The sequence below is a fragment of the Thunnus albacares genome, chromosome 3 (genome assembly GCF_914725855.1).
Source record: "Thunnus albacares chromosome 3, fThuAlb1.1, whole genome shotgun sequence".
Lineage (NCBI taxonomy): Eukaryota > Metazoa > Chordata > Actinopteri > Scombriformes > Scombridae > Thunnus > Thunnus albacares.
Genome location: NC_058108.1, coordinates 37,112,658 through 37,133,815, shown reverse-complemented (window position 1 = coordinate 37,133,815; position 21,158 = coordinate 37,112,658). Strand labels below are relative to the sequence as shown.

At 40.1% G+C, this 21,158-nt stretch overlaps 1 protein-coding gene across 2 annotated transcripts in view; it reads right to left on the bottom strand.

The window, feature by feature from the left end:
* The window catches only part of LOC122975129 (protein jagged-1a-like), a 33,649-nt gene that overhangs the window by 5,048 nt on the left and 7,443 nt on the right, over positions 1-21,158 (bottom strand). For both annotated transcript variants that reach the window (XM_044343367.1, XM_044343378.1), the window contains exons 3-21: positions 16,645-16,702; positions 13,191-13,448; positions 12,742-12,802; positions 12,382-12,512; positions 11,805-11,924; positions 11,595-11,708; positions 11,387-11,500; positions 10,139-10,252; positions 9,698-9,744; positions 7,672-7,845; positions 5,576-5,726; positions 4,403-4,567; positions 4,158-4,271; positions 3,916-4,029; positions 3,676-3,789; positions 3,477-3,593; positions 2,442-2,469; positions 1,775-1,860; positions 85-198 (exon numbers count right to left, since the gene is read on the bottom strand). In XM_044343367.1, the coding sequence (XP_044199302.1) occupies positions 85-198; positions 1,775-1,860; positions 2,442-2,469; positions 3,477-3,593; positions 3,676-3,789; positions 3,916-4,029; positions 4,158-4,271; positions 4,403-4,567; positions 5,576-5,726; positions 7,672-7,845; positions 9,698-9,744; positions 10,139-10,252; positions 11,387-11,500; positions 11,595-11,708; positions 11,805-11,924; positions 12,382-12,512; positions 12,742-12,802; positions 13,191-13,448; positions 16,645-16,702 (2,194 nt within the window). The remainder of the gene's footprint in view (positions 1-84; positions 199-1,774; positions 1,861-2,441; positions 2,470-3,476; positions 3,594-3,675; positions 3,790-3,915; positions 4,030-4,157; positions 4,272-4,402; positions 4,568-5,575; positions 5,727-7,671; positions 7,846-9,697; positions 9,745-10,138; positions 10,253-11,386; positions 11,501-11,594; positions 11,709-11,804; positions 11,925-12,381; positions 12,513-12,741; positions 12,803-13,190; positions 13,449-16,644; positions 16,703-21,158) is intronic.

The following is a 21,158-nucleotide window of genomic DNA, read 5'->3' as shown; positions in this document are numbered from 1 at the left end:
GTTAAATGAACAGTGTCTCTCTGGGTGAAGTGAAGACTTGTTACAGTATATATACACCAGTATATAGACTGGTGCAGGTTTTACCTTCTTGGCAGCGAGCGCCGGTTCTTCCTGGCGGACAGACGCAGCGGTAACCGTTGATTTCATCCACGCAGGTGGAACCGAAGGCGCAGGGAGACGACTGGCACTCATTGATGTCTGCAGGAGAAGAGTGACAGTTGGGTGTTTGTCATTATTTTCCTTTCATAGAAACAGAACCATCCTCTGTAAATTAATTTGTCTTTAGTAACAAAGAGAAACCAGCTCGGCTTGTTATTCTGGTTTTCACACTGAAACTCAACATAGATAATTATACATGAAGAACAGCCAGAGACAAAAGTCAAAGTTCAAGTAGAAGTTGCAGCTAAAAATGGAGCCATCATATCAGAAATATATTTGGTGTTTTTCAAATTACTTCATATGGTCCAACTAATCAACTGGCAGATGTGTTACTGACGACTTGATGAGAGAAAATGTGACGTATGTGTCTGTTTTAAAATCTGTTGGAGTCAAACTTTTAACATAATTTTCACTTTTGAAATCCAACAAAAGTAATAATAAGGGCAGCAGCTAAAGATTATTTTCATTATCAATCAATGGTTGATAATAAAAGTCACAGTTTCTTAAAGCCTAATTTGATGTCTTCAAATAGCTTGTTCTGTCTAATCAGTGATGTAAAACCTAAACAATATTCAATTTATTATCTCATAAGACGAGAAGAATCTTCACATGTGAGAAGCTGAAGCTGGAAAATGTGACGCTTCTTTAAAGATTGAAAGTTGTTCTTCTTAAAGAAAGACGAAGAAAACTGTAGAACCAGGTACAGTTCTGTAACCTGTACTAATTATCATATCTGCACTCGTACCATCTCACTGTTGGAGCACGGCTAACGGTTTCCCCTTGCTTCCAGTCTTTGTGCTAAACTAGGCTAACGGTTTCCCTTTGCTTCCAGTCTCTGTGCTAAGCTAGGTTAACAGTTTCCCCTTGCTTCCAGTCTTTGTGCTAAGCTAGGCTAACAGTTTCCCCTTGCTTCCAGTCTTTGTGCTAAGCTAGGCTAACAGTTTCCCCTTGCTTCCAGTCTTTGTGCTATGCTAGGCTAACAGTTTCCTCTTGCTTCCAGTCTTTATGCTAAACTAGGCTAACAGTTTCCCCTTGCTTCAAGTCGGTTTCCCCTTGCTTCCAGTCTTTGTGCTAAGCTAGGCTAACAGTTTCCCCTTGCTTCCAGTCTTTATGCTAAGCTAGGCTAACAGTTTCCTCTTGCTTCCAGTCTTTGTGCTAAGCTAGGCTAACAGTTTCCCCTTCCTTCCAGTCTTTGTGCTAAGCTAGGCTAACAGTTTCCCCTTGCTTCCAGTCTTTGTGCTAAGCTAGGCTAAACACGTCCTGGACTTGTCTCTGTTCTGGACACACAGATATGAAATTAATCTGAAACATCTGACTCTGGAGAAAACAAAAGATTGTGCAATATCTGAGGTGTGATCGGCCGTGATCTCAGCTGCTGTGTTTTGTAAGAGATTTTTTAAGAAAACATCCATAAAGTCCTGCTTTCCTCTGAGTGCTGCGACACACGCTGACCTGTAGTAACATAAACCGAAGCCTGGCTGAAAGGCACTGAGGCAGAAGGACAGACTGAAGAGTAAAGTAGAGAAAAAGAAAAAGGCAGAAAATGAGAGCGAGGGGGAGATAAATAGAGAAACAGATGGAGAATAAGGTTGAGGGGTCAAAGGTTGACACTCACTGATCCTGCAGTCTGGACCGGCGAACCCCGGAGCACATTCACACCGATACCAGTTGTCTCCATCGACGCAGGTCCCGCTGTTATAACTGCAAGAAAAACACAACAGAGAGTGATTCTTTCTGTCTGAGTCAGCTGGAAAAAAAAGCTGTAAATCAGAATTCATCACAATTTCCCACAAGAAAAAGCGTCACTATAAATCAATAACCCCCGACCTTAACTGAGCTGGAACCCTCAGGCCTAACCCGAATCTTAATTATAGACAGAAAAACATCTACTTTTTCACATTTTTGTTTTTCAAAGATATGAATAATTTCTGACTCTGTGGGTTGGAGAGTAAAGACGGAGCCAAGCAGATAAAAACTGAAACTGGCAGCTGCTGTGTTGTTTTGTTCCCGTTTTGTTCCAGATTTGATTCGGTGAAAGAACAACCGATGAAGAGGAGGCCAAAGAGGAGAATATGGTGCAGAATATGACAGTTTATCACTTAAAACATCACAACTCCAAATGTTATGACATGCTGACACCTTGTGCTTCTAAAACCCTTTTGGATAATGTCAAAAATACTTTATTTTACTAAAGATAAAAAGACGTTTTTTGCTCATTTCTTGTGTCTCCCTGAACATCCAAAGCTCAGATACGTTTATGGGGATAAATCAGTTTGACTCACCAGGGTTGAGGACTGCAGTCGTTGGCATCTGAAAATAAAGGAAACAAAGCGTCAGTGTGTTCATGACTCCAACTAAAGTGTCCAATAGTTACAAAGTCCTCTTATGTCACAGAATACCTTTAAACTAATATGTATTTTCAGCTGAAATTGCCTCCTAATATGCTAACGTTAGTAAAAAGCTAAATGTTAACTTGTTATTCTAAAATACAAAATGTTATATATAATATGTCAGCATTACAGTTGCAATGATTAACTGATTAATCGCCAACTATATTGATAATTAATCGTTTTGAGTCATTTTCTAAGAAAAAAAAAACGTCCAAATTCTCTGATTTCAGCTTCTCAGATGTGAATATTTTCTGGTTTCTTAAATCTCTGTGACAGTAAACTGAATATTTTTGGGTTGTGGACAAAAACAAGACATTTGAAGACGTCATGTTGGGATTTGGGAAAGAGTGATTGGCAAGTTATAGAACCAATCAAACCTTTAATCTATTAACTGAGAAAATAATCAACAGATTAAAGCATATTTCCAAGTCTGTCAAAATGATGTTTGGTGAATTAAGGGTGGTGTGTGATGTAAATATCTGCACATTAACATACAGGAAACAGTTTTTAATCAAAAGTAAGAGTTTTCTGTTTGCCTTTTATTAAATTCTAGGCTTTTTACTCATATCTCACACTGTTTTATGTCTTATTTTAGCTTCTATTTAAATGTGTCTTTTCATAATGTTTCCTAAACCTGCAGTGCAGAACTCTAACATATAAATGAACGTCTGTTACATTCAATCCAAACAATCACTGCCAGATATCTGTTAGCGTATAATGACAAAGACAGTGGAAGGAGACGGAAACAAAAAGTAACAACGTGGAAAAAAACTTTTTACATTTCATGAGGCCATTAAGTTTGTAATAAATCCAACTATATAAATCTAAGAAATGATTTACTAGATGAAAACCAACTGTTAATAATCCAGAACGGACTCTGAGTGTCTGTTTAACGAGATCTACAGTAAATGTGCTGCAGTGACTCACTGTGGCTGCAGGTGGCGCCCTCCCAGCCATCCTTACAGACGCAGCTGAAGGAGTCTCCGTTCACCACGCAGGTTCCTCCGTTCTCGCAGGGACTCGGCAGACAGCTGCTGTTCTTTGCTGAAGACACAAACACGACTGTTAGAAGAAGAAACAGAAACGTCTTCGTATGACCGACGTGTTTTGTGTTTTTATCACTGACCGATGTTACAGGTGGTTCCCTCCCAGCCTGCAGGGCACAGACACTTGAAGGTGTCTCCTTCGTCGTAGCAGGTTCCTCCGTTGTTACAGGTCTCCTCGTCGCACTGACTCTCTCCTGGAAGTAAAAAAATAAAACTTCAGTGAGTTGAAACTACGGCAGAGAGTCACAGAACTCATCTGAGACACACAGACGACCAAAACACTGAGCAGACAATCACACACATGTATGGGCGGGGCTTACTTGAGTGACAGGTCTTTCCCTTCCAGTCGTTGTTACATTCGCAGTAAAAGTCGTTGACCAGATCTCGACAGACGCCTCGATTCTGACAGGGAGCAGAGCTGCAGTCGTCGATGTCTGAACGACAACAAGACAACAAAAAACCATTAAAACACCTCAAACATGGCCGCCGTGCACCGTTCAAACTGCTGAGGAAGAAGAGTGAAGGAGGAAGAAGAGGAGGAGGAGGAGGAGGAGGAGCTCACTGTTCTGGCAGGTGGGGCCGTTCCAGCCTTCAGCACAGATACACTGATACTGACTGACTTTATCAATACAGGTTCCTCCGTTCAGACAGGGGGCGCTCTCACAGTCATTGATATCTGGAAAGCGGAAAGAGACAAAGACAAATCGTCAATTATGATGCAAACACACATAAAAAACAAGTTTATATTACTTACATTTTATTATAAATGTGTTTTTATATTTAAAATAAAACACTGTTCAAACTCACTCTCGTGACAGTAGGTGCCGGTGAATCCTTCCTCACACTCGCAGCTGAACTGTCCGCCGGCGTGGCTCCGGCACCGCCCGTGGGGGCCGCACACGTTGGACGAAATCAAACGCACCCCACCAGGAGTGCTATTAGACGCCACCGCCACCGTGCAGCTGTCAATCACTGGAGGGAGAATCGGTTTTAAGAAAGAACAGAGTGAGTCTTTGTACAACTTTGACTTCTGTGATCATTAATTTGATTTGATTTATTGAACAGGACAGTGTGCGGTATTAAGCATAAACGATGCACTGCACTGGAGTTAGCTTGAAGCTAATTTGCATCCGTTAGCCGTTAAACTTAGAATAAGAAAGGAAGCTTTAGAATGGCAGCAATAATCGAAAAATCACTATTTACAGATATTTCTACAGACTTCAGATTTCTAGACTTAAATTAATTTTCCAGACCAGCGTGAAATAGCTTTGTTAGCATTAGCCTCGGCTATTACATCCCGCAAATATTTCAGGATTCTTGACACTTTATTTTACGGGTCTATTTTGCTGAATATTTCCTGGAAAGAGCTTTATAATGTGCTATTAATTATGGGGAAATAAAGTCAATTAGACAGAGACGATCCATTTAAACCCAAGAAAATATTAATTCACTATTTGTTTATTATTGCAAACTTTACCCTCCATACACAGCACCAGTCAAAAGTTTGGACACGACGACTCATTCAAGGGTTTTTCTTTATTTTTACTAGTTTCTACATAGTAGAACAATACTGAAAACTATAAAATAACATATTGAATCATGTAGTAAAAAAAAACAAACCAAAATATGTTTCATATTTTAGATTCTTCCAAACTTTCGACTGGTTGAACTGGATACTTGCCGGTAGACATATTGCACATTTTTGCAGCTGGTTGAGTGCAGTAAAAAAGACTCTAGAAGCAAATAAATTATTAATGCTTGTATAAATATATAATTGTAGTGGAGCAATTGAACACTGTAGTTAGTACCAAATTACAAAGACCTTTCCAAGAATCTTCCCAATAATTTACAGTCACATTTCAGATCCTTTCTAGGAAATTATGGAAACTATGACCATAAAATATCAGTGTTGCAAATTTTTCTGTCAATAAACCATTTGAGCGGTTAGACATGACGTTAAAACATGAGATGGATGTGAACCTTTGCAGGGCGTGGTGCGGCAGTGGTCCTTCAGGCGCGAGCAGTTCCTGCCCTCGTAGTCTTCGGGACATTTACAGACGTAGTCAGCCGCCAGGTTGAAACACTGGCCGCCGTTTTGACACGGGCCGTGGAGGCAGTAATCGATATCCAGCTGTAATGTGGTGGACGGAGGGAGAGAAAACAATTTCACAACAGTGAAAAATGATACACATGTACAACCAAGCGGCAACCTCTGGGGCTGAAAAATGAAGCCAAAAACTGCAGTTCCTTGAATGGACACTTGAGGCTCCAAAAGCGAGTCAATCCTCATAGACCTCCATGTTAAAATGTCCAACTTTACAGCAGAAATAAACATGTTTACAGCCTGGTACAAACAACGGTTTTGGTCTCTGTAGCTAATTTCCTCTTTCATGACAACTGTACGGGGGGTGAATTTTTTTCATCCGTTTAAATTTTATTAAGCCATAAAGTTCTGCATAATGAAGGACATGGCTGCTTTGAGTGACAGGTCCACCAGCCGCTAGGTGGCTTGTTTCAGCCATTAGGGCCGCCTCTTTGCCCATTTTTGATTGGCTGGGAGTTACGCAGCGCAACGCACTGCCAAGATGGCGACGGCCGGAGCGGCTCACTTTGAGCTTCAAAACCGCTCTTCAGAAACCAACGAGTGACGTCACGGTAACGACGTCCATATTTTCATACAGTCTATGGTTCAGACTCATTATCCTTGTTAGCTTAGCACAGTAAAACCTGCTTCATCTATTCTTCTGTGTTGAGATGTTAGCAGGAATGTAACACCTGCACAGGCTGTTTGGCACAATAGTGATTGTTGCTCCATTTTTATATGAAACTGTCTCCATGGTAACCAGTTACAGATCAGCAACCGACCTTTCAGAGGATAAAAGTTAACAGAAACCGAATCCAGTGTTGATCCAGATAGAAACGGTGAAAAGCTTATAAATGAATATGTATCTTTAACACGCTCAGTATATAATATCTCTTATTTAAAAGGCAAATCTATCTCAGAACATGAAGTGAGGATGATGAACCAGCTGAACTAAATAAAAGAGGAAAACTGTGAAGAAGAAGAAGAAGAAAAAAAAGGAGCTAAACTGTGAAACATGGAGAGTTTAATCAGGCCGCTGCGTCTAGCAACACATCTCACATCAACACATTAAATTATAAGTGACTGATTTTTAGACGTGGTAAATGTTTCCAGTTCAAGTCATTATTTCTGTCATGTTCAGATGTTTGTCGACAGCTTCTGGACGACAACTTTAAGTGAAAAGTGCTTGTTAGAGTTTTGACATATTTTCCACACCACCTATTTAACTTTTCAAATCTGGAAGTTCACTATTCCCCCCCCCTCTCCTTTTTCCCAGTTTATGGATGCAGGTCAAATCTGCGAAACAAAAGTTACCAAAACCAGATGGAAAAGTGTCGCCAGCTGCCAGATGTTTGTGTGTATGTGGTCAGTTAATACTGTTAATACTACGTCCTATTCAAAGTTTTACATTCCTAGCTGGTAGCTCGTAAATGAAAGGGGGGGGATTTTCTTCAGACTTCATGAAATAGCCTTTATTTCTGCTTTCAAATGTAAAAATGATTGTGAAATGTAAAAATATTCATTTCTACTTGAATTAGCACAGTTCAGGACATGTTGCACTACCCTGCTGTGCTTCAAGTATATTCAGAATAACTTTGACTGAACCACTGTTACATTATTATTAGACTGTTATGTATATAAGACTTTTATTGTGGCAAATCTGCACACTTCACTCTGTTTTTGTTTGCACATATGAACCTGTACATTCAGTATGCACCTTTATTATTCAATATTTACTCTATTTTTGTATGTAACTGCTTTTAAACCTCTTAATCTGTGCTGTTCCATCTCCTTTTTTACTGCAAAGTAAGAATTTCCTGACATAGTTTGACCTGCTGCTCTTTGACCTGAACTGAACGTAAATATTAACGATCACTGGTCTTTAAACTGGTGGTTTTGAGGTGAAGCTGGAGGTCAGATTGTGGAAAAACCACAGTTCCCGTTTCTGTTTACCAGATTGGGAAAAAGTGGCCGTTGCTTAGCGACTGCTCACCTGACAGCGTCGTCCAGAGAAACCAGGTGGACACAAGCAGTGGAAGCCGTTGACCTCGTCATGGCAACGGCCGCCGTTGAGGCACGGCCCGCTGGTGCACTCGTCCACGTCTTTCTCACAGTGTTCGCCGCCGAAACCCGGAGCGCACACACATTTATAACTGTTGACCAGGTCCTGAGTGGAGGGAGAAGATGACGTCTTTACTATTTATTAAAAGGATCATAATATTACTTCTGTATGTTAATTTTCAAAGAGAAATGATCTGAAATCAAGTCTGGAGGGCAGAACCGACAGCTAGCAAGAGCAGAAAATATCCAGTAGTGCTAATTTAGCACAACAACAGAAAACAAAAGTCTATAATTTCATCTACACGCTCATTTTTAAGACTGACAGTGTTTTCTCTTCACACAGGATGTTTTAAATGTTTAACAAGTAAAATGTGCGAAGCTCTGAGCTGTTAATTGTAGAAAAATATTAAAAAACAATGTTAGCATCAAGCTAATGAGAAAAATTTTGTTGTTAGCAACCACGCTAACAGCTAGTATCATTTCCTCTTTATTGTGTGTTTGCAAGTTCTGCAATCATGACAGAAGTAAAAGAACTAATACAGCAATGTAAAAATACTCCAATACAAGTAAAAATCCTGCATGAAGAATCCTACTACAGTAAAAGTACATAAGTATTATGAGCTTGATGTAGTTAAAGTATTGCAGTAAAAGTACATAAGTATTATGAGCTTGATGTAGTTAAAGTATTGCAGTAAAAGTACATAAGTATTATGAGCTTGATGTAGTTAAAGTATTGCAGTAAAAGTACATAAGTATTATGAGCTTGATGTAGTTAAAGTATTGCAGTAAAAGTAGTGGTTTGGTTCCTCTGACTGATATATTATTATATATGACATCATTAGATTATTAATAGTGAAGCATCAGTGTTAGAGCAGCATGTTACTGTTGTAGCTGCTGGAGGTGGAGCTAGTTTACACTACTTTATATACAGTTAGCTAGTTTAGTCCAGTGGTTCCCAACCTAGGGGTCGGGGCCCTCCAAAGGGTCAGCAGATAAATCTGAGGGGTGGTGAGATGATTAATGGGAGAGGAAAGAAGAAAAAACAAAGTTCTGATACACAAATCTGTTTTCAGTTTTCCGACTTTTTCTCTAATCTTTGATTTTTGCTGAAATATTGGATCATTTGAACATTTATTGAAATGAAAGCATGTGAGAAGTTTAGAGGGAAAAATCACTATTTGGTGGAGCTGTTAACAACTCATAGACATGTGAAATGTGACCCCGACTACACACTGCTTTTTGTAAGACGTCAAAAGCCAAAAAGGTTGGAAACCACTGGTTTCATCTTTAACAATGTGTTGTATTTTAAAAACTTGTTATATTATCCATTGTGTCAAATCTTCATCTGAAGCATCAAATATGAAGACGTCAGCTTTTCTCTGTTATTACGACTGTTAGTTTTTTTGCAGAACTCAGCAGCATCATTCATGGAGGTCAGAATACTTCAACTTTTCAGGCTTTTTCGGGGATGAAATCATCCCACAACCAGCGTTAAATGATCCATATAGAAGCAAAGTTACAGCGTCTATGGTTTGTTGTTTTCAGCTACTTTCACTGTGATTTATGTAAATGTTTTGTGATGACATTGAACCATAAATCCTGCAAAATCAAACAGTACAGTCTGCTCCGTCTCTCTACAATACACTGATACTGCTGCTGCTGCTGCTAATGAAATATAATCTGCTTCGTATCAGTAAACAAAAAAGGCCATTGTGAGAAGAAGAATGGCAGAAAAAAAAAAATGCAATCAGCATTTGAAAAGAATCAGGACAGACTGTTTATTTTCTGTAGAGCAATGAGAACGTTTTGAGTAATCTGATCTGCTGTTGTCATGGAGACCACACACACACACACACACACTGCTCAGCATTTTCTGTTTATAGCTCATTGGGGGTAAAAAGTGAGAGTGTGTTGCAGAAAGAAAATGTGTAAATCAACCAAAACTCAAACTGACTCACCTTGCATGTGGCTCCGTTCTGACACTGACCTCGACAGTCGTTAATATCTGCAGGAATAATTTTACAAGTTTAAAAAAATGAGCTTGTTTGAAAAGATTTCAGTCACAGCAGAAACACAGAAAAAAAAGACTAGTTTTCCTTCAGATAAGCTGTTGGACGTCAGCAGAAACCTTCACATGATCGTGGGGGTTTGGAGATAAAACTACCCGCTGGTTTCTTCATCTCTCTACTTCTTTTCCAAATGTTAGAGGTCATTTTCATACTGCCCTGCTTCCCTGTTGAGCTGCAGTAGAAGTATATTTCACTTTACATCTTCTCTGTTTTGGAGCAAAAACCTCCAAACTAAGTGTTTCATATACAAATAAAGATAATTGTTATTGCTGCTGGTCTCCTCCTGTTTACACAGATTATTATTGTTCTGTTGGGAGCGTCGGTACTCACTGCTGTCGCAGTTCTGGCCCGTCCAACCCGGGAGGCACTCGCAGAAGTATCCTCCAATCAGATTGCGGCAGGAGTTGGCGTTGACGCAGGGGTTTTCTGCACACTCGTTGGCGTCTGAGATGAAACAATAAACAAACAGAATAAAAACAGATTAGAGGGAGGGAACACGGCGGGCGTCCTGCAGACAGCAGGGGTTTCTGCTGTCTGCTGGTCCTGATTCACAGCTGCGACTTTTAAACTCTTTTATTGATTCGACTTCGTTCCGTTCATCAATTACAGAAGTCTATAAAACGTAGGAAAACAATGAAAATGGTTGTAACTTGTCTGAAACCCACAGATGTGTAGTTTATTATAAAAGGCCACTTATTTAATGAGTAATGAATAATATTTAAAAGTAATAATAATAATAATAATATGTAATATTTAAATGTTTTCTTTTAGTCCAAAACCCAAAGATATTCAGTTTACTGTCATGTGTGACAAAGAAATGCATTAATAATCACATTCAAGGAGCTGAAAACAGAAAATTTGGAGCATATTTATTTAAAAAAGGATAAAATAAGGATATATAATAAATAATAAACAAGGATTTTTATCAAAATAGTTGCAGATTTTCTGTCGATCGATTATTCAATTAATTAACTAATCACCACCACCAGTTTTCTATGTCCTGAAGTTGACAAACCAGTTTTACCACAACAGGACGCTTCATTAGCTTCCATTGTTTAACCCGTCAATGAACAACCAACACAAGTGCACAGAGGTCAAAGGTCAGCAGGCTGACAACAGACGGAACAAATATCATTCCTGAGTCACTGTGGACGATCCAACATAAACAGTGTAGTCGGGTTAAACTCGAAAGTCCTCGGCAGCTCGGTGGCGGAGGCGTCTCAGATTATTCATCAGTGGAAAACGGGCTCCTGGCAGACCGAACCCAACCAGCCACAGTCGAAGGTTGAGGAGCATGTGGCCGGTGGTCGGCGGTGGATTAGCGCTGCGGCGAGACGTTCCGGGGCGCTAAGCCTCCAAACCACAACCATTCCCTCCTGGGATGATCCTGGAGATTAGGAAAAAACCTCAGCAGTCCCAGCGAGAAGCAGGCGGACGACCAAGTTTTATATAAAACTTGAGATCCATTGATGGCAAATCCCCACGAAGGAATACATGAATCATAGGTTCCCTAAACAGCCTCCCAACCCTCTCCGATGTTACATTCCCCAACAACAAACAATGGAGAGAAACACTGACCGATGAGGCAGGTCTTTCCGGTCCACTGAGGAGGACAGGTGCACTTGAATCCGTTGATCAGGTCCTGGCAGGTTCCTCCGTGACTGCAGGGGTTCACCAGACACTCGTCCACATCTAGAGACAAACAGAAGATTCATTAGAAACATGAAGCTCCGCAGAGGCTCAGATAATAAAAAAAAAAGATGGAAGGGTGTAAAAGACGTCTCACTGATGGAGCAGGACGGTCCGGTCCATCCGGCGGCGCAGCGACACTCAAACCCCTGACTGGTTTCCACACAGCTGCCTCCGTTCAAGCAGGGGTCGGACAGACAGGCGTGGTCAGCTGACACACAGAGAACAATAACGGTGGAAAACTTACAGTGAAGATTCAGATTGATTTGGTTTATTAAATGAGGGTTTTATTAAGTGACGTTCTCACCTCTCTGACAGTTGACGCCGGAGAAGCCGTCGGGACAGGAGCAGTGGTATTTATCGGGTCCCGTGTTGCTGCAGGTTCCTCCGTTCAAACATGGCTGACGCGTCCTGCACGTGTTCAAATCTGCAGGAACAACAAAAAAAAAAGCTTAATAATCAGGCAGCTAATAAAACAATAATAACATCAATAATCAGTCATCAAGGCTTTTCATGTATAAATAATAATAATAAATAAACACATTTCCCGCCAGAACTTCAACCTTCATTCTTCAACCGCGAACGTCTTCCTACCAAAATAAGAGTTTCTATCTTAAAACTCTCCAATTAAAAACTTACAAAGGTGAAAAGCAAACATTCATAGAAAAGTTCCCCATCATCATCATCATCATCATCATCATCATCTTCTACTTTTATCTTAGCCATCTTAATGACATTTTGTCTGATCTTCACAGCTTCAACAGGCTGTTTAAAGGTTAAGACTTGGTTTAAGGTAGAATCAGGTTTAGGTTTGGATATAGTTGGAGTGTCAGGGTTAGTGTGTGTGTGTGTGTGTGTGTGTGTGTGTGTGTGTGTGTGTGTACCTTTGTCACACAGCTGTCCTCCATAGTTGGTGTCGCAGAGACACTGCCAGGGCTCCACACAGCTGCCGTGAACACAGCCGGGATGAGGGATGCACTGATCACAGTACTCACCCTGCCAGCCATACAGACACCTGACACACACACACACACACACACACACACACACACACATTTATTTTAGTATACTAATCATAAAAATACTGTCAACATGAGTAGATTCTGACTTGTGGGGAGTGAAATGAATCTGGTTAAATAAAAAGTCTCCTTATCTCTACTGTTACTGTCAAATAAAGGCAAAAAGCTAAACATGTGTGTTGCTTGTGTGTGTGTGTGTGTGTGTGTGTGTGTGTTGGTTCTTACTTGCACTCTCCAGGAACTTTACAGGATCCATGTTCAGTGCTGCAGCCCTGCCTGCAGATCGCTGCAGACACACACAGATTTATGATAGAAATGAAGAAGAAATCTATTAAAAACATGAAGAGGATGCTCTCACAGCTGTGAAACCAGCAGTCAGGTGTCCATATGAACAGTGAAGAGGTTTAATTATTCCTCCTGTTCATACTGGATATGACAAGATATGAAGTATAGTAACAAAAAGAGGAACTTTGCCACTAAAAAGACTGTAAGGTTGAAAGATATCTACTTGATTTGACTCATTTGGATGCTTGAAGCTTCATATTAGCTTCAGATAAACTTTGAAATACATTTTTGCACAGAAGGAGGACAGCAGCCTGTCCTTTCATATGATTTAATGACTATAAAAACAGTTTTAGTTGCCATTAGTCCCAGTATGTCAGTAAATCTCTCACCAGTGTTGCAGTCTGGACCGGACCAGCCCTCCAGGCACGTTTTGTTGCCGTTGTGGTCGCACTCGTAGTGTCCGAAGAAGTCGTCTCGCGGGCGGCAGAACTTGTTGCAGCCGAAGCCGTAGTAGTGCTCGTCACAGCTGAGACGGACCTGGAAGTGGAACTGAGCCACGGGGCCGTTGTGCTTCAGGCTCTGCCACTGCCGGCTCGGGTTGATCATCCCCGAGTGGACGGCTTTCTCGATCACCGCCCCGCCGACGCCTGCGGACACACCGGGTCAGGTCAGTTCAGTCAGCTGATCTGATCTGATTGTTGGAGGTTTATGTGTCTGCAGACACGATTCAGCCCTAAAACAACTATTATAACATCATCTACATGACTTCAGGGAAACATTTTAATCATATTTTGTCTCACAGTTGACAGTCTGTAATTATAATATTGTAAAAAGACGCTACCATATTAACCAAAACAGTAATCTATCAGTAAATAAATGACTGTAGAGTTTGTTCTGTTGTTATGGAAACAACAATAATCCGTTTCCTCATAATGTGTTTAATTTGTTAGATTGATTTACCTTCATATTTTATATTTATCTGTTTTATTCTCTGGTTGAAGAAGCCATCGTGTGTCTCGCTCTTCAGATTTATATATGTAACATAACATACTCAGTTAGCATGTCATGTTTAAGTGTGTGATGTTAATTTAGCATGTTAGCATGTCAGCATTTCACATTTACATTTTGTCATTTGGCTTTTATTTTCTCAATGAACCAGTTGGTCTTTAAAACGTCAGAAAGTAGTAAAAAAAAAAAACTAAACACAGACGTCTTCAAACTGCTTGTTTTGTTCAACTGAGAGTCCAAAACCACCAAATGATTCAGTTTATTATCATGAAGAAAACATTGACATATGAGGAGCTGGAATCAGTTCATCTTTGGAACTTTTGAATAAAACATGACAAACAATCAATCAAGAAATAATTACAGCTGCTGTAAGATCAGAGCTGTCAGACGGAGGCTGTCTGCTGTAATATTCCAGAGCAGTTTGAAAATGCTGAGCCGCTCTGTGGTATTTCACCAGCGGGGTGGAAAGTGTGGTCGGGCTGAGGTGACGGCGTCTGTTTAACCGACACTCAGCTGGACTGAAATCGCTGAAAAAAAGAAACTCAGCGTGAATTTAAAAAAAAAAACCCTCAGAGCAGGTAGCACCATCGGCCTGGGAGCAAACTGTGATGCTTCACATCATGACGGGAAGTTTAAAAAAAGGTGCTAAAAATGGCACCGAGGCAGCAGATTTGAAAAATAGTTAACCTCAAAAGAAGCTGGATCTGTTCCTTCAAGGATATTTGAGCAAATATTCAAAGCTGGCACTTCATCGATGAATACCGTCGGAGCCGTCGAGTCAACGTCTGCAAACTGAACTCTCTCCCCAAACTCACCTGTGACCTTCCTGCCATCAAAACTCACCTTTTAAAACTGGTTTTAATATCTGAGTTGATGTTTTTAACACTTGTGTTGAGTTTTTCTGGATCCTTTTTACTTATTTAATGTGTACAGAGTTTATTGAAAAGCGCTTTATAAATAAAATGTATTATTATTGCTATTATTGTTATCATCATTATCACCGTCGTCATTGTTGTTATTATTATTATTATCATTAGACTGAAGGAAAAGCTGTCAGTGTTTGGACTTTTGTTACTGCAGTAAGAATATATTCATGAGAGCAAAGAGTCAAAGGTCAAGACGCTGTGAGAGGCTGAGACACCTGCCAATCAAACAATACGGCATCGACAGCTGCAACTAACGATTATTTTCATTAGATTAATCTGTAGATTATTTTCTCGATTAATCGATTAGTTGTTTGGTCCATAAACTGTCAGAAAATTGTGAAAAATGTGGATCAGTGTTTCAACAATAATCCGCAAAACTGAGATTTGTTCATGTTTTTCTAACATTCACTTCAATACAGTCACAGTTGTCTTGACACCATCTAGTGGCCGTTAGAGGAACTGCAGCAGAGAAACATCAGCACTGGATTTAACATCTATAATTAACTGTACAGTCAGTAATGATGATGATGATGATGATGATGATGATGATGATGATGATGATCGCAGATTTGGCTTCATCAAATAGTTGAACTCCTGCAACACTGACACAGTTTGTGTAGAGCAGCTGCTGTGTACCCTGAACACATCATCACACAGCAGTTTCTAATGCAAAAATACACTTTTTATATATTTAAAAAAAAATTTACAAAACAAAATTCATTGTAATTTTGTCTCTTTTCTGCGTGTTCAGGTCCAAAGCAGCTATTTAACAAAACATAAAAATCTCAGTTTATAACATCCAACAGAGCTCATCTGCGCCTTTTTCATACATGGATACAAAAATGTATTATGATTTCATGTGTGATGACGCAGATTTCATATGAAGAAGACTTTTATTTAAAGAATTACAATATAATTAAATGAAGCTTTAACTGTGTGTTTACTGAGGTCAGTCTCAAAGGTGGTGTAAAATAATAATAATAATAATAATAATAATAATAATAATAATAATAATAATATTCTCTCTGAGCAGTAACAGATTAAAGCAGGTGTTCCTCAACAGGCCACGTGTTCGGGGCCACTTGGCCTGTTGACGCTAAACTGAGAGGGTCAATATTTGTTCTGTCCTCATTTGGCTCGACGGCAGTTTCAGCTTCGACCTTTTAGCTGTTTGAACTGTCTGAACAAACCCTCAAAATCTCACATGTACGAAAGCTTAACGTAGCTTTTAACCGGCAGGAGGAGGCGCATTTCTGGTTTCATGTTTGGACTCAAACTGGAACCCAACAGCCTGAACTGTAGTCCACTTCACACCGGGCCTATAATGGTTCCCTGTGGGACGCCAAATACAGCACCGAGCCAACACTCTCTCTCTCGCTCCGACCGCCTCGTTGACCGCCGGGTGATAAACAGAAGCCTCTCTCTCTCTCTCTCTCTCTCTCTCTCTGTCTCTCTGTCTGCACACAACGTCTTTACAACCAGTTTTCTGAATGAGACTCATCCAGAGCGTGTAAACAGCCTGCTGTCAGAGGAGGAACTGATTTTATCACTGCAATAAACAAAAGTCCAGCAGTTTAAAAGTCTTTACATGTCTTTATTAATAATTGTTTAGTCTCTAAAAGGTTCAATATGTCTTTGAACTGGACGGCAGGAACGGACAGTTTCATAATATGTTAACTTTTCATGCTGAACATCAAATAAAAAAACCTCCCAGATTTGACCTTCATCATACAGATAACAGAAAGATTCAGCCTTCGAACCAACAAACTGGAGCAGATCAGTCGTTTTCACACAGAGCTCTCAGGTCAAAGGTCATGTTAGTTAGTCAGCAGGAGAGGAAACTAAACAGAGCAGGATGAATGATGATGATGATGATGATGATGATGATGATGATGATGATGGTACTCACCGCCGGAGGACGAGTCGTTGTTAAAGTCCAAAGCTTCCACGATCAACGTGTACGACCTCTGCACAGAGAAGGAGGATGAGGGAATTAATCAATAACAGTTATATAATAATAATAATAATAATAATAATAATAACAGTTATATACTACTACTACTACTACTACTACTACTAATAATAATAATAATATAAAAGATGAATCATTTCATAAAGTGAAAATATTAAAACTGCTTTCATTTGTTTGAGGTTTTATTAAACTGACGTCATATTAATCAATCAAACTGAAGACGTCACTTTAAAAAACAAAAGCATGATTAACTTAAGGATGCAAATACATCTAATAAATACCAATAATCAATAAATATGAAAACATTTCTTTAATTTGTTGGTAGAAAGTTAAAATTCTTTCTTATTCCGCAACAAATGAAAACGTTCAATATAAAAAATTACAAATGTGAGGTTAAACATCATGACATCACATTCAGCTCAAATATTCAACTAATCACAGATTTATTCACTCAGTCCTTTGATAAATGTGTCATTTATAATAAAAACTATTTCAGCATAAAAAAAAAGTTTGAAGTATTTATGATTTTATCTTATATGAGTTCAAACAGATCAAAGGAACTTTTAGACGCATCGCTGGAAACAAACTCGGTTTCTGTCTCTTTTTCCATTTCATCTGGTTTTAGTGTTTGTACAAGAGTGTGTGTGTGTGTGTGTGTATGTGTGTGTGTTAGAGTCCCATTATTGTGTCTCTCTTTGTCTCTCTTAAAGCCACTGTCGCTCTCACCGCTATCGAATAACACACAGACCAGAGCCAGAGTGTGTGTGTGTGTGTGTGTGTGTGTGTGTGTGTGTGTGTGTGTGTGTGGTTTGTGGTCTCTCTCTCTCTCTCTCTCTCTCTCTCTCTCTCTCTCTCTCTCTCTGTCTCTGTAGTGACACTCGCTTTCCAACATTCATACCATTCAAACTCTGAGCTCAACGTCAACAAAACTCCAAAAATCAGAGCAAGGAAACACACACAGGCTGCAGAGTGTGTGTTTGTGTGTTTGTGTGTGTGTGTGTGTGTGTGTGTGTGTGTGTGTGTGTGTGTGTGTGTGTGTGTGTGTACAGTGAGGGCTGTCTGAGGTTACAGACTTGATTTTACGGTGAAGGTTTGAGGCTACAGAATGTATTATGTCAGTGTGTTTCCATCCACCTGGTTTTATGAGCATTTTCAATTTGTCCTGAGTTTAAACTCCACAGTCTGATCTTAACAGTGACACTAAGTGCATTTCCTGGCAGAACTGAAGACAAAACCAAATAATGAAAATGTTTGTTTTTGGAGTCAGATCAGTATTTTCTGACAGAATTATCACTCATAACCTGTAACCACAACATTATTGGTAGGATGATGTTTGCAATATATGATGTGTTTTGACAGCAGCTATAATCAACTCCACAGTCTGATCTGTACAGTAACAGTGTTGGTTGTGGTTCGTAGTGATGAACCTACAGAGAATCATCAGAGACTCTGCAGCTCCTCTCGGCTTTACGGAGCTTTATAGTGAGTTTCAGCTCATTGTTTATCTGTCCGGCTGCAACTTTACTGTTCTGGTTCACTCTCAGTGTCTCATAGCGTCGTTTTAGGCCAAACAAGCAAACAGACACAGTTAGCTGTAGACTAGCTGGTGAACATAGTGGAGCATTTAGCAGCTAAAGAGCCAGATATTTCCCTCAGGAGTTGGTAGAGAGTAAAAACAGAGCTAAAAGAGAGTGAATATTGGACTCACATTCATCAAATGAATGATAATGTTGCTCCGTAACTGCTGGATGTGGAAATAAAAGCAATTGTTTGCTAACAAGTTCAACATATCAGCTTAAAGCTGATGATGTGTTGTGTTCTACTATTCTGTTTTTACAACCGAAGCACATCTGCAATCAGTTATGACACGTGAGTGAAGGTCTATGAAGATCATATCCAGGTCGTATCAGATTCTTCAAAACAAAACTTGAATGTGAAAAATTCAGTTTTCTAATGTTTTGAATGCAAGTTGGCGTTTTTGCGCGGCCTGAACCTGTGTGGTCTTACATCATCGCGTCCACATCTATCAGACCCTGCTGACGTTTCTGGCGTAGATCCGCAGCAGCTAGATCAACTCTCAACGCTACCGACGCTGTGGATGTGAAACCACAGTGGGTCCATGTAGTGAACAGATTAGTGGTTAACTCGGGCTTACAGAGCAGCTGACAGGAGTACTGGACCAAAATGAGCCATAACAAACATCACACAGGGGAGTAATCCATGTTTTCTATGTTTCCTGAGTCCTCTGAAGATGGAAATATCCAGTATGGAGGGTTTATACACCGACAGATGAGAGGCGGCTCTATAACCTGCCTCATATCTTCAGTGTTTAAATCAGAGCTGAAGTCAGAATATAGTTTAGTTTGGAACAAGCTGCTGGTCTTAAAAACATGGCAAGACAGGAAGTTACCATATCTGAGACGAACCTGCTCTCAACTAGAGCTGCAACAATTAGTTGATTAGAGTCATTTTTAAGCAAAAATGCTCAAATATTTGTTGTTTTCAGCTTCTCAAACTTACTAACAAGCATTCTTTACTATTTTCTAACATTTTACAGAGAAAGTGATTAAATCCAGAAAATAATTAGCAGATTAATTGAAAATAGTGATGTGCAGAGAGTCCAGTATTTGTATTTGTATTTGTATCTGTATTTGTTGAGGCAGCAAAATTATTTGTATTTGTCTAAAAGTGGAAAGAGGCTTAAAAATCCTGTTTTTGTTTTTATGACACTTTTAATTTTAGAAAATTAAAGTGTTACAGTAAGTGTTCATGAATAAACTACCTTATGAAGGAGGTCCCCACATCTGGTCTCGACCTGGAGTCTCCCAGATCATAGAGGACTGCGCTAACTACTGAGATAAAACTTTACTCATCACCTCATTGCAGACAGACCTCTACCTATTTATACACCCATAACACACAGACAGCACAGCCTGTAACATGTAGAAGAACTTCAAAGGTGATTCTTGCTTTGCACTTTTCATTTATTGCCTATTTTTTACAACCTAACTCTGTGGAAAGGAGAAGAGGAACAACAGGTTATGGAGAGTCCCTTGGGACTGAGATAATGATGTAACCAACCTCCAAACTGGTATTTAACATGTTATTTGTGCTTTGCTGAATAATGTACTTGTATTCGGGCACACCCCTAACTGAAAATAATGGTTTGTCGCAGCTACTCGTTCAGTCTCTAAACAGATTTAAATTTCTTTTGTCACATAAACAGAACATAAACTGCTGTGTTTGTGTTTCTGTGCATTAGGTTCAGCATCATTTAGACTAATCCTGACTGACTGATAATAAACCTCCAAGAGTTCAGAAGAGACCAGAATCAGGACTGGAATCAGAAGTCTTGTTTACTAAAAGAGAGACGCTTTTAAACTGGTCGTGTATCCTGAATTGGCTCTGAAGTGGATTCAGGTCCAAAAAGCGGCTACGAACCTCTACAGAAAGATGCTTCTGGATGCTGCTTACTGAATTCTGGACCTGCTGAGCCTCCGTCTACAGCAGCAAGGATCACAGCTGATCACACCTGCAGCATGTATGATGTCACAGTCACACCTGTTGCTGTTAATGCAGGTGCAAACTAAGACGGAGTCAGGTGTCATTATTCAGGAGGAAACGGGGTCATAATGTCCGACAATCAGCTGATGTTCAGACATCTGAACATCTGGGTTTTTTTTGCTTTTAACATATTTTTATTTGTTCTACAGACATAAATCAGAGCAAGGATTCGATAAGAACCAGAACCAGAATCAAAGTCAACACCAAACTCTTCCCAAGACCAGCGCGTCATGTCTCCAGTGTTCCACTGAGCAGTTTACCTCAACGCCACATAACTGTCACTAACGCAGAACGAGCTAACGTGCCGAATCCGCTGACTGTAAAAAAAAAAAAAAAAAAAACCCTCTGAACGATTCTTGCAACACGCTTGCGTCACCGTCTCTGGCTGAAACACGATCTGGGTGTCGCACCGATGCGTCCTGAGCTGCGAGGAAAAATAAACGTGTTGTCACAGTGGGTGGCACCGACAAAAACGTTTCAGCAGCTAATTAGATTTTCAGACGAGAGCAGGAATGAAAAAACCTGTCGGCTGCCAACAAGCCTCTGACTGCCTCTTGCCAAAACATCTACAAGCAGGCCGCTGGTGATTTCCCATCACTCCCAGTCCCTTTGATTGTTTGATTGAGGAGGTGGAACTGCTTTCTCTGGCTGCAGCCTCGCTGTGGGAAAATAGTTTGTGAGCAGGCAGAAACCAGGCGACATGTGGAGGCAGGTCCGGGCAGGCAGGCAGGCGGGAGGAGGAGGAGGAGGAGGAGGAGGAGGAGGAACTCACTCACACTGTTTCTCTTCTGTTTACTGGTTTATCAGCTGCTGACAACATCATGAGGAAAAGATGCAAAGTTCATTTATTTGTTTGGTACAAGATGATCCAAACAATTACTGTCAAA